The sequence below is a fragment of the Eschrichtius robustus genome, chromosome 1 (genome assembly GCF_028021215.1).
Source record: "Eschrichtius robustus isolate mEscRob2 chromosome 1, mEscRob2.pri, whole genome shotgun sequence".
In the NCBI taxonomy this organism is placed as follows: Eukaryota; Metazoa; Chordata; class Mammalia; order Artiodactyla; family Eschrichtiidae; genus Eschrichtius; species Eschrichtius robustus.
The window spans coordinates 134,080,899-134,094,015 of record NC_090824.1 but is presented as its reverse complement, the minus strand read 5'-3'; the positions used below and the strand labels follow the sequence as shown (position 1 = coordinate 134,094,015).

General features: G+C 40.1%; 1 protein-coding gene across 2 annotated transcripts in view; it reads right to left on the bottom strand.

Annotated features, from left to right (window-relative positions):
- Window positions 1-13,117, bottom strand: part of REC114 (REC114 meiotic recombination protein) — a 117,255-nt gene that overhangs the window by 13,071 nt on the left and 91,067 nt on the right. For both annotated transcript variants that reach the window (XM_068555147.1, XM_068555154.1), the window contains one exon: window positions 7,720-7,932. In XM_068555147.1, coding sequence (XP_068411248.1) covers window positions 7,720-7,932 — 213 coding nt within the window. The remainder of the gene's footprint in view (window positions 1-7,719; window positions 7,933-13,117) is intronic.

The following is a 13,117-nucleotide window of genomic DNA, read 5'->3' as shown; positions in this document are numbered from 1 at the left end:
CATTTGCATGGAATATCTTTTTCCATCCCCTCACTTTCAGTCTGTATGTGTCCCTAGGTCTGAAGTAGGTCTCTTGTAGACAGCATATATATGGGTCTTGTTTTTGTATCCACTCAGCAAGCCTGTGTCTTTTGGTTGGAGCATTTAATCCATTTGCGTTTAAGGTAATTATCGATATGTATGTTCCTGTGACCATTTTCTTAATTGTTTTGGGGCTTTTTTTTTTGTAGGTCCTTTTCTTCTCTTGTGTTTCCCACTTAGAGAAGTTCCTTTAGCGTTTGTTGTAAAGCTGGTTTGGTGGTGCTGAATTCTCTTAGCTTTTGCTTGTCTGTAAAGCTTTTGATTTCTCCGTCAAATCTGAATGAGATCCTTGGCAGGTATAGTAATCTTGGTTGTAGGTTCTTCCCTTTCATCACTTTAAGTATATCATGCCACTCCCTTCTGGCTTGTAGAGTTTCTGCTGAGAAATCAGCTGTTAACCTTATGGGAGTTCCCTTGTATGTTATTTTTCGTTTTTCCCTTGCTGCTTTCAGTAATTTTTCTTTGTCTTTAATTTTTGCCACTTTGATTACTATGTGTCTTGGTGTGTTTCTCCTTGGGTTTATCCTGTATGGGACTCGCTGTGCTTCCTGGACTTGGGTGGCTATTTCCTTTCCCATGTTAGGGAAGTTTTCGACTATAATCTCTTCAAATATTTTCTCTGGTCCTTTCTCTCTCTCTTCTCCTTCTGGGACCCCTATAATGCGAATGTTGTTGCATTTAATGTTGTCCCAGAGGTCTCTTAGGCTGTCTTCAGTTCTTTTCATTCTTTTTTCTTTATTCTGTTCCACAGCAGTGAATTCCACCATTCTGTCTTCCAGGTCACTTATCCGTTCTTCTGCCTCAGTTATTCTGCTATTGATTCCTTCTAGTGTAGTTTTCATTTCAGTTATTGTATTGTTCATCTCTGTTTGTTTGTTCTTTAATTCTTCTAGGTCTTTGTGAAACATTTCTTGCATCTTCTCGATCTCTGCCTCCATTCTTTTTCCGAGGTCCTGGATCATCTTCACGATCATTATTCTGAATTCTTTTTCTGGGGGGTTGCCTATCTCCACTTCATTTAGTTGTTTTTCTGGGGTTTTATCTTGTTCCTTCATCTGGTACATAGTCCTCTGCCTTTTCATCTTGTCTGTCTTTCTGTGAATGTGGTTTTTGTTCCACAGGCTGCAGGATTATAGTTCTTCTTGCTTCTGCTGTCTGCCCTCTGGTGGATGAGGCTATCTAAGAGGCTTGATGGGAGAGACTGGTGGTGGGTAGAACTGACTGTTGCTCTGGTGGGCAGAGCTCAGTAAAACTTTAATCCACTTGACTGCTGATGGGTGGGGCTGGGTTCCCTCCCTGCTGGTTGTTTGGCCTGAGGCAACCCAACATTGGAGCCTACCTGGGCTCTTTGCTGGGGCTAATGGCAGACTCTGGGAGGGCTCACAGCAAGGAGTACTTCCCAGAACTTCTACTGCCAGTGTCCTTGTCCCCGTGGTGAGCCACAGCTACCCCCCGCCTCTGCAGGAGACCCTCCAACACTAGCAGGTAGGTCTGGTTCAGTCTCCCCTGGGGTCAATGCTCCTTCCCCTGGGTCCCAATGTGCACACTACTTTGTGCCTTCCAAGGGTGGAGTCTCTGTTTCCCCCAGTCCTGTCAAAGTCCTGCAATCAATTCCCACTAGCCTTCAAAGTCTGATTCTCTAGGAATTCCTCCTCCTGTTGCCAGACCCCCAGGTTGGGAAGCCTGACGTGGGGCTAGGAACCTTCACTCCAGTGGGTGGACTTCTGTGGTATAAGTGTTCTCCAGTCTGTGAGTCACCCACCCACCAGTTATGGGATTTGATTTTACTGTGATTGCGCCCCTCTTACCATCTCATTGTGGCTTCTCCTTTGTCTTTGGATGTGGGGTATCTTTTTTGGTGAGTTCCAGTGTCTTCCTGTGTCGATGATTGTCCATCAGCTAGTTGTGATTCTGGTGTTCTCACCAGAGGGAGTGAGAGACGTCCTTCTACTCCACCATCTTGGTTCCTCTCCCCCCAAGAGGTTTTGATATAGCAGTCTGCATATGTACAAGGTTGTTTTAAGTTGCTGGTCTCTTTCCTGCCTAGAGGAGTTCCTTTGGCATTTGTTGCAAAGCTGGTCTGTTGGTGCTGAATTTTCCTAGCTTTTGCTTGTCTGTAAAGCTTTTGATTTCTCTGTCAAATATGAATGAGAGCCTTGCTGGGTAGAGTATTCTTGGTTGTAGGTTCTTCCCTTTTCATCACTTTAAATACACTGTGCCACTCCCTTCTGTCCTGTAGAGTTTCTGCTGAGAGATCAGCTGGTAACCTTCTGGGAGTTCCCTTGTATGTTATTTGTCATTTTTCCCTTGTTGCTTTTAATAATTTTTCTTTGTCTTTAATTTTTGTCAATTTGATTACTATGTGTCTCGGTGTGTTCCTCCTTGGGTTTATCCTGCCTGGGACTCTCTGTGCTTCTGGACTTGTGTGACTGTTTCCTTTCCCATGTTAGGGAAGTTTTCAGCTATTATCTCTTCAAATATTTTCTCAAGTCCTTTCTCTCACTCTTCCCCTTCTGAGACCTCTATAATGCAAATGTTGGTGCATTTAATGTTGTCCCAGAGACCTCTTAGACTATCTTCATTTCTTTTCATTCTTTTTTCTTTACTCTGTTCCACAGCAGTGATTTCCACCATCCTGTCTTCCAGATCATTTATCCGTTCTTCTGCCTCAGCTATTCTGCTATTGATTCCTTCTAGTGTATTTTTCATTTCAGTTATTATATTGTTCACCTCTGCTTGTTTTTTCTTTAGTTCTTCTAGGTCTTTGTTAAACATTTCTTGCATCTTCACAATCCTTGCCTCCATTCTTTTTCTGAGATCCTGGATCATCTTCCCTATCATTCTGAATTCTTTTTCCAGAAGGTTGCCTGTTTCCACTTCACTTAGTTGTTTTTCTGGGGTTTTATCTTGTTCCTTCATCTGGGACATAATCCTTTGCTGTTTCGTTTAACTTTCTATGACTGTGGTTTTCGTTCTGCAAGGTGCAGGATTGTAGTTCTTCTTGCTTCTGCTGTCTGCCCTCTGGTGGGTGAGGCTATCTAAGAGGCTTGTGCAAGCCTCCTGATGGGAGGGACTGGTGGTGGGTAGAGCTGGGTCTTTTCTTCGCTCTGGTGGGCAGGGCCTGCTCAGTAAGACTTTAATCTGCCTGTCTGCTGATGGGTGGAGCTGTGTTCTCTCCCTGTTGGTTGGTTGGCCTGAGACAGCCCAGCACTGGCGCCTACAGGCTGTTTGGTGGGGCTAACGGTGGCCTCTGGGAGGGTTCATGGCAGTGAGTACTTCCCAGAACTGCTGCTGCCTGTGTCTTTGCCCCCACAGTGAGCCACAGCCACCCCCTCCCCCCACCTCTGCAGGAGACTCTCCAATAGTAGCAGGTAGGTCTGGCCCAGTCTCTTGTGGGGTCACTGCTTTTTCTCCCAGGGTCCTGGTGTGCACAGGACTTTGTGTGCCCTCCAAGAGTGGATTTTCTCTTTCCCTCAGTCCTTTGGAAGTCCTGCAGTCAAATCCCACTGGCCTTCAAAGCCAGATTCTCTGGGGACTCTTCCTCCCATTGCTGGACCCCCAGGCTGGGAAGCCTGAAGTGGGGCTCAGAACTTTTGCTCCAGTGGGAGAGCTTCTGTTGTATAATTGTTTTCCACTTTGTGGGTTGCCCACCTGGCGGGTATTGGATTTGATTTTATTGCAGTTGCGCCCCTCCTACCGTCGTGTGGCTTCTCCTTTGTCTTTGGATATAGGGTATCATTTTTGGTAGGTTCCAGTGTTTTTTTGTCAGTGGTTGTTCAGCTGTTAGTTGTGATTCTGGTTTTCTCGTAAGAAGGGGTGAGAGCACGTCCTTCACCATCTTGAGCTTGAATTGTGGTTTTGATTTGCATTTCCCTGATGATGAGTGATGCTAGGCATCTTTCCTGTGCCTGTCGGCCATCCATATATCTTTGGAAAATCTGTTCAGGTTCTCTGCTCATTTTGTAATTATTTTTTTAATGTTGATTTGTATGAGTTCTTTGTGTATTTTGAATATTAACCCCTTATCAGATATATCGTTTGCAAATATCGTCCATTCAGTAGGCAGCCTTTGTATTTTGTTAATAGTTTCCCTTGCTGTGCAACAGCTTTTTTACTTTGATGTCCCATTTGTTTAGTTTTGCTTTTGTTTCCCTTGCTTGAGGAGACAGACCCATAAAAATATTGCTAGGACTGATGTCAAAGAGTGCACTGCCTATGTTTTCTTCTAGGAGTTTTATGGTTTCAGGTCTTACATATAAGTCTTTAATGCATGTTGATTTTATTTTTGTATATGGTATGAAGAAGTAGTCCAGTTTTCCCAACATCATTTATTGAAGAGAAATTAAAAACAGAACTAGCATACGATACAGCAATTCCACTCTGGGTATTTTTCCAAAGAAAACAAAAACAATAATTCAAAAAGATACATGCACCCCTATGTTCACTGCAGCATTATTCACAGTAGCCAGGATATGGAAGCAAACTAACCCTAAGTGTCCATTGATAGATGAATGGACAAAGAGGATGTGGTACAAACACACATACATACAAACGAATATTAGCCATAAAATAGAATGAAATCTTGTCATCTGTGACAACATGGATGGACTCAGAGGATATTATGCTGAAAGAAGTAAGTCAGAGAAAGACAAATACTGTATGATTTCACTTACATGTGGAATCTAAAAAACAAATGAACAAACAAAACAAACAGATTCACAGATACAGGGAACAAACAGATGGTTACCAGAGGAGATGGGGAAGGAGAACGAGTGAAATAGGTGAGGGAGATTAACGGGTACAAAAATAAATAAGTAAATAGAATCCATTAGTCTGTTTTGCACTTTGAAAAATTTGTTGTGATCCTTTTTTTTTTTTAAACTTTGGGTGTATTTATTTATTTATTTATTTATTTATTTATTTATGGCTGTGTTGGGTCTTCGTTTCTGTGCGAGGGCTTTCTTTAGTTGCAGCAAGTGGGGGCCACTCTTCATCGCGGTGCACGGGCCTCTCATTATCGCGGCCTCTCTTGTTGCGGAGCACAGACTCCAGACGCGCAGGCTCAGTAATTGTGGCTCACAGGCCTAGTTGCTCCGTGGCATGTGGGATCTTCCCAGACCAGGGCTCAAACCTGTGTTCCCTGCACCGGCAGGCAGACTCTCAACCACTGCGCCAGCAGGGAAGCCCCTGTTGTGATCTTTATACTTGTTTTAAATAGTTTTTAATTTTTTTTTAAATTTCTTTTTGGCTGCGTTGGGTCTTTGTTGCTGCGTGCAGGCTTTCTCTGGTTGCAGTGAGCAGGGGCTACTCTTCGTTGCAGCGCGTGGTCTTCTCATTGTGGTGGCTTCTCTTGATGTGGAGCACAGGCTCTAGGCACGTGGGCTTCAGTAGTTGCAGCATGCAGGCTCAGTAGTTGCGGCACATGGGCCCTAGGGCGTGCGGGCTTCAGTAGTTGCGGCACATGGGGTCAGTAGTTGCGGTGCGTGGGCTCCAGGGCGCGCAGGCTCAGTAGTTGTGGTGCACGGGCTTAGCTGCTCCGTGGCATGTGGCATCTTCCTGGACCAGGGATCAAACCCACGTCCCCTGCATCGGCAGGTGTATTCTTAACCACTGTGCCACCAGGGAAGTCCCTATTTTGCACTTTGGGTCTTTCATCCATGCATGATTTTGTAGCATCATGTATTCGTCACTTGAAAAATAGTGGTTCGCTGGACTACACAGATCCCCCAAATGTTGAAACATTTTGTCACTTAATTATTTTAAAAATCACGTTCATTAGTAGTACCATCAGGAAGGTCTTCTGGGTTAGGAAGCTGTGAAGCTCAAGTGGCAGATACAAGTTTTCCAGGATTCTAATTTTCACTCGAAAAGCTTATTTCATCATTATCAATAAATGCTGTCAGTTGTTCTCTTGAAATGACAGGCTCACTTCATTCGAGAAAATGTCCACCAAACACCCAAATCTGAATAACCAGAGTTTGTCTGTTGTTCAAGTAATATGGTGTTCCATGAAGAAAGAGGTGGTTCAGCACCCAGTGCAGTCATACAGGTGCTTTCCCAGGAGAAAGCCATCGTGCTTCAGAATACAGATGGTTTTGTTAGCTGGTTCTTTTCTTCAGTGACCAGTGAAAAACCTGACTGCGTACAGTTGGATGCCACTGCATTGATCTGTGCTAAGGTGACAGCAGGTTTGCTCACAATGCTTTTGTCCCATTAACACAAATATCAATACAGCAAAAGGGCAAATAACATCTTAATATTATTACAGAAATAATGTGGACTTTGTGAACCCCTGAAAAGGTCTCAGGGAAGGGTCCGTGGATCATGCTTTGAGAACCACTGTTCTGTAGTGATACCCATAATACATCTGGGACTCCCAGCTAATCTAATTTCTAGTATTACAGGTAGCTACAGTAAGACTCAACCTTGAATTTAAAAAGAAAAAAAAATCACTCAGTGTCTTCTTTGGAAAAAATGTCTATTCAGGTCCTCTGCCCATTTTTTAATCAGATTGTTTGGTTTTTTTGATACTGAGTTGTATGAGTTCTTGTAATTTTGCATATTAACCCTTTATTGGATGTATCATTTGCAAATACCTTCTCTCATTCAATAGGTTGCCCTTTTGTTCTGGTGAGGATTTCCTTCACTGTGCAAAGCTTTTTTTTAGTTGGTTGCAGTCCCATTTATTTATTTTTGCTTTTGTTGCCCTTGCCTGAGGTGCATGGAAAGATGCTCAACATCACTCATCATCAGGGAAATGCAAATCAAACCACAAGACATTACCTCACAACTGTCAGAATGGCTGTCATCAAAAAGACAAGAAATAATAAGTGTCAGTGAGGATGTGGAGAAAAAGGAACTCATGCACAGTTGGTGGGAATATAAATTGGTAGCTACTATGGAAAACAGTATGGTAGTTCCTCAAAAAATTAAAAATGGAACTACCATATGATCTAGTAATTCCACTCTGGGTATTTATCCGAAGAAAACAAAAACACTAATAAAAGATATATGCACCCCTGTGTTCAGTGCAGCATTATTTACAGTAGCCAAGATACAGAAGCAACCTATGTGTACATCAATAAATGACTGGGTAAGATGAGGTCTGTGTGTGTATATGTATACACACACACATACACACAACGGAATATATACACAAATGAGGTATATATACACACACACTAAAATATGTGGAATCTAAAAAACAAACGAACAAATATGAAACAAACAGACTCATAAATACAGAGAACAAATGTGGTTGCAGAGTGGGGGGCGATGGGCAAACTAGATGAAAGGGATTAAGAGGCACAAACTTCCAGTTATAAAATAAATGAGTCACAGGGATCTAATGTCAGCATAGGGAATATAGTCAATAATACTGTAATAATTTTGCATGGTGACAGATGGTAACTAGACTTACTGTGATCATTTTGTAATGTATAAAACTATCAAATCACTATACTGTACACCTGAAACTAATAGTATAAGTTAATTATACATCAATAAAAATAAGTCACTCAACATTAGATATCCTTAACCTACAAACCTGGTGGACTCAGCAAATTCCACTGTGATTTTGGCCCCCATAGAGCATTAACTTGTCAGGTTTCTCGTACAGCCACACGCTCGCCTACTTACATCATGCTGTGGTGGGATGCTCTGCACACGGCCCTTCCCTTGGCTTTCACCTGTCCACAGCGGGCTAGGACTCAGCCTGAGCTCCTGGCTGATTCCGTCAGGCACCTGGACAGTGAGGTACTGGGCCAGGTTCTGCACGCAGCTGCAGCAGTGTTCCAGCGCCTGCTCCTTTGAGCCTCCACTAAACTGCACCCGGAACATACGACTCTTGTTCTGTGTGACAAATCAAAAGATATCCTCAGTGACCCTCGTGTCCTATCACTTTACTTTTATTTACTGTGAGGTCTTCCCTTTGTTTGAAGGGGAAGAGGTATGAATAAGGGAGTAGTTACCCTAGATTGTTGATGTGGGTATAGAAAAGCCAAAAATTAGTTTTCTTCTCCCTTCTGGGAGCTGTTCCTCATACTAAATTGATTTCCCTCAAGGAACTGGCAGACATCAGCAAAAATGGAAAATCCCATATCATAAAGACCAGGAAGGTCACTATACTGACTGCAGTAAAAGATCAATGTTTTGTCTTACTTTGGAACAAAGGTTTCATACCATCTAATTCCTCAGGTGGAAAATCAGTGAAGCTAATAGTCCTGGCTCAACAAAATTTTCCAAACCTGGGTATATAAAAGAGCTAACCAGGTAGATACCACATTAAACAAGCCAGTGAATTTGAAAAACAAAACGGGATCAGGGGACAGGCAAATGCTGAGAGCTAATGTATCTCATATTAATAATCTGTAGTGCCCTTTATCCTTAAAGAGGCCAAACTTAACATACAAATCACACAGACAAATCAATCACATGTTGCCTTTAATTTGCTGTATGAGTTACATCCCCTGGCAAATCCGCAAATATGGGAGAGATGCAATTAAAATTTTTAAAAGTGGCAACTACATCAAATTTATTTAATTGTAAGTTTAAAAATAGAACTAAATTGTAACAATAACAACAATAAACCCATTATTTTAATAGAAGTAGTTTCCTTTTTCTAGTCTGATATCCTGCCTAGTTTTAGAGGACTCAGCTTACACAAAAGCCACCCCAAATGGGTGGTATGTATTGTGTACCTTTGTTCAATTTCTTCTGTGAAGAAATTCAGATGCTAACATAGTAACAGCATTTTTCATTTATTAAATACACAAATCACACTGCTAACTGGAAAATGTTTCTAACCACAGTTAACAAAACCCTGAAAGTTCCTATAAGCGAAAATCCTTGATTTTCCTGTTCACAGTTTACCCTATTTAAATTTTTAGATAAAGCCATCAAGCAAAGCCACATCTTTAGGATACAGAAAACTTGGCGTGGCTAAGTAGTGGTAAGGTATCCTGTCTAGAAGAATAGACACCACTGCCCCTTTACTGCCTCTGTTGGGTTCTCTTCATTTTTTAATACATTTAATTTTTTTCCCCCTGAGTATAAAAGTAATCCATTATCACTGCCCCCTCCAACAATGAAAAAATATGAATATTTTGCTTATGTGTATTAGTCATTTGTATTTTTTCTTTTGTGTATTGCCTATTCATTTCCTCAGCCATTTTTCTCTTGGATGAATAATCCCCAAATTATCAAGAGTCTCTGAAAGCTAACTTTCCTTAAGGAAGGGGAAAGAACTGATACGAGAACTCTACATTCAGTTTTTGGTAATTCTATGAATCTTCTGTGAAACTGAGCTTTCTTGTTTACAATTAATTAGCTGTTTCCAGCTCACCCTAGTTTAGACTGTACCTGGGGACATCTATATGAAATACCTTTATATTAGCTATTTCCATAACGATTCTGTAATTATCTAACCTTTTGAGAAGTAATCACATTAAAAAATTGTGCCTCATAGCTAGATGAAAGCTATATGTAGAAACACAATTATTAAGTATATAAGTAGGGCAGAAATCTCAGACCACTTGTCTAGAGGTATCTATATACATATATATGTGAGTGTACATAAGAATGAGTTTGGACAGTTAGGGTTTCTTTGAAATGTAGTTCCAAGAAATGACAGGGAAGGTTTTATGTCTGATAGCCTAACTGATGTTTTGCTCCATGTTTGCTTCTGTAAAATTCTCGGACAGAATTTGAGCTTATCATCAGAAACCAGAAATACCACTTCAATACATGTGGACCCAAGATAAAGCCAAGGTACATCAGGAAAAATCTGAAAATGAGTTATATCTTCATCCCACATCCTTAGTGTCATGGGGTACCACAATAGAAAACCTGCCACATGGTTAACAAAAAGGACTCCTAGGTTGAAAATCTTGATGAGATTTATTTTTATACCATAATTAAAAGTCAGAAAGAGCTCCTTGTTGTGAAATGAAAGTTTTTCAAGTATATACTAACAGCCATGAACTGTCCCAACTAAACAGTCTCCAGTGTCTACCATCTAAGGAGATTAGCTCAAAATTATACACACACACACACACACACACACACACACATATATATTGGCCACGCCACACGACTTGTGGGATCTCAGTTCCCCTACCAGGGATTAAACCCGGGCCCTTGGCAGTGAAAGCATGGAGTCCCAACCCCTGGACCACCAGGGAATTCCCCAAATTACTATATTTTAAGTTGTTCCCACCCTGCTTCAAAACACTTAATTTCAAGTTCTTACAACTAATAGAAAACTCCTTGGGGAAACAAGTTAAGGGTAAGTGCTTGTCTCTGTACATTTATCTTCACGTACACACAAGAAATCTGGGAAGCACTGGGCCAATTAAATGCTGACTCACAAGTGTGAATGGCATCTCCATGCAGAGATCTTAAGCTGCAGGCTCCATAGCTAATGTTACAGGGTATAGCACACAGGAAGACACAGGGCCCAGTTAGCACCATGTAGGAAGACAGCCAGAGACATGAAAATCCTCACAAACATAGGCATGTTTTCCTGCTGGTTTTAGATTCATCACCCAGATCTATAAGAAATTTCCCATCACCACTAAGAGCCCAACCCGAGCAGTTTTCCCCACCACTAGAAGTGAATTCCTCTTTGTAGAAACTGGGATTGGGGGTATATGGAAAAAGGACTTCACCAGAGAAGGGACAAACATTTTCTTTGATCCTTTGCTTTGAAACAGAGGTGATACTCAAGGCTGAAGCTAGACAAAACCATGAAAAAATTCTTCAGTGAGTTACTGGAGGTGAGGACAGTGGTTTAGGGTTACTCCTTTGAACCAAAGTCTCTTCAGATATGTTAGCCAATCAGCCAAGACCATTTTGATTACAATTACTGAAAAAAAGGAAGCCCACCTTACAAGTAGGCAGATCTTATACAATCTACTTATTTGGGCCAGAGAGAAAAGAAGTATAATCTTTATTGCCCCCTGAATTTAAGTTTTAAATTTCTCTCAAAGGAATGAAAGTTTTATTTCAAAATACTTCTATTTGTCAATTTAAACAAGAATGTTTGTTATGTAATACTTGGTTAACTAAAAGTTATCCAAGGCAAAAAGCACTAAAGTTGTGCACCCTTTGCCAGGTAAGGCAAAAAGAAGAATCTGTTGGCTCAGTATTAATATATCAATAGATCAAAGGATTAAAAAAAATGAAACAAATCATGATCTTGATAGTTGTTAAAATTTAATTTGTAATCCTGATAAAAGTATTAGTAAATAAACTATATCTGAAAGACTATCTCCCTAACATGGTAAAGAATATCCAATCAACAGCCAGAAATATTCTTAATGTCTAAACACTGGTTCCCATTCAAGTCAGTAAGATGTCAAGGATGGCTGTATAATTGTCTAATTACAGTGTTCTGGAAGGTCTAGATAATTCAGTAAGGTGAGAAAAATAGTAAGTACAAACTATGGGAAGTAAATTACCACTGTTTGCAGATTATAAAATTACTTTCCTAGAAATTAAAAATTAAATTATCAGAGCTAATAAAAGTTTAGTAAGGAAGCTAAATTTAAAATAATTCAGAAAAATAAAATCTAGTAAGAGCAGCTAGAAATATGTTTGGGATAAAGAATACCATTCACAATAACAAAAGGATCCTAAACTTAAATATTTAAAAATCTGTATATGAAGTATATGATATATACACAAATATCACATATAAAATTATGTAACTACACAAAATACATGTTTTTTCTATATAACGTCTATACATGCATTTTATATGTAATCTCTATACATAGAGTGTCTAAAGATTTTGAAGAGGAAAATTAGGCAAAAGCAGTAGACAGGTGATTCACAGAAGAAATACAGATGGCTAAGAAACACACAAAAAATATTCATTCCCATTAGTTACCAAAGAAATGCAAATTAAACGAAGATGCCCATTTTTGCTTATCAAATTGGAAACTTGTTTTTAAATTTAAATTATATCATCCTGTTGGAGAGGATGTGGATAAATGAGCATTTTTACATATCGTTAGTGCTGTAGAAACAGGGACAACCTATATGGAAGGCACATTTACAAAATAAACATTCATACTTCTAGTACTTCTACCTCAAGAACCCTGTAAATAAATCCTTATGAAAATCAAAACATTTTTACAGTAGTGAAAAATCAGGAATTACTTAACTGATTCATGGTGCATCCAAACAGTAAAAATACTACGTAGTCATGGAAAATCATGTTTTCAAAGACTTAAGAAATGACTTGGTATAATGTTCCAGATGTAATGTTACATGAGGAAAGCAGGATGCAAAGCACTCTGTGTACCACAATCCCAAATTTATAAATTATCTATATGGCAGACACTGTTCATTTGCCATGAGCCAATCCACACCAGAGGCTGGAAAAGCCAAACACTCATTTGCTAATCTTGGCAGATTGGGATGGCCACATTACACTCTTCTGGTCCATGAGACAGAAGCAAACATCTGTCAGGGGTTGTGGGAGGTGGAGAGCCTTACAGGAAAGCTTATGCTTTCCTTATAAAAGGAACAGATGAAGCTGGTCTCCTATGAATGGAAATATAACAGAGCTGTAGTAGCCATTTGAAAATGTGAGGGAGAGTCCAAGGGAATTGCAACGGTGTTGACCTCAGCAGGGTGGAGTTGCTGAGCCAATTGCTAGCTACTGCCTGCTTCTGGATTTCATATATAGTCAAAAAAATAACCCACTATTTTGGGGGGACATTATACGTGGATTTTCTATCACATGCATCTGAATACTTTCCTAATGGATACAATATATATGCCCAGTAAAAATGTCAAAATGTTAATTATTTTTGAGTAATCAAATTATTATTTTTCTCTTTAAAGTTAATTTAAAAATTTAACATAATCAGGAAAAAATTAAAACTCAAATATCAGACATATGGCATGGTGTAACTTTTTAAAAGACACCTACATTCATTCAGCATGACACAGTCCTGGGCTGGAAGTCAGAAGACCAATGGGTGGCCCAGTTTTCTGATAGCTAGTTGGCTATTGGCTTATGTTGAAT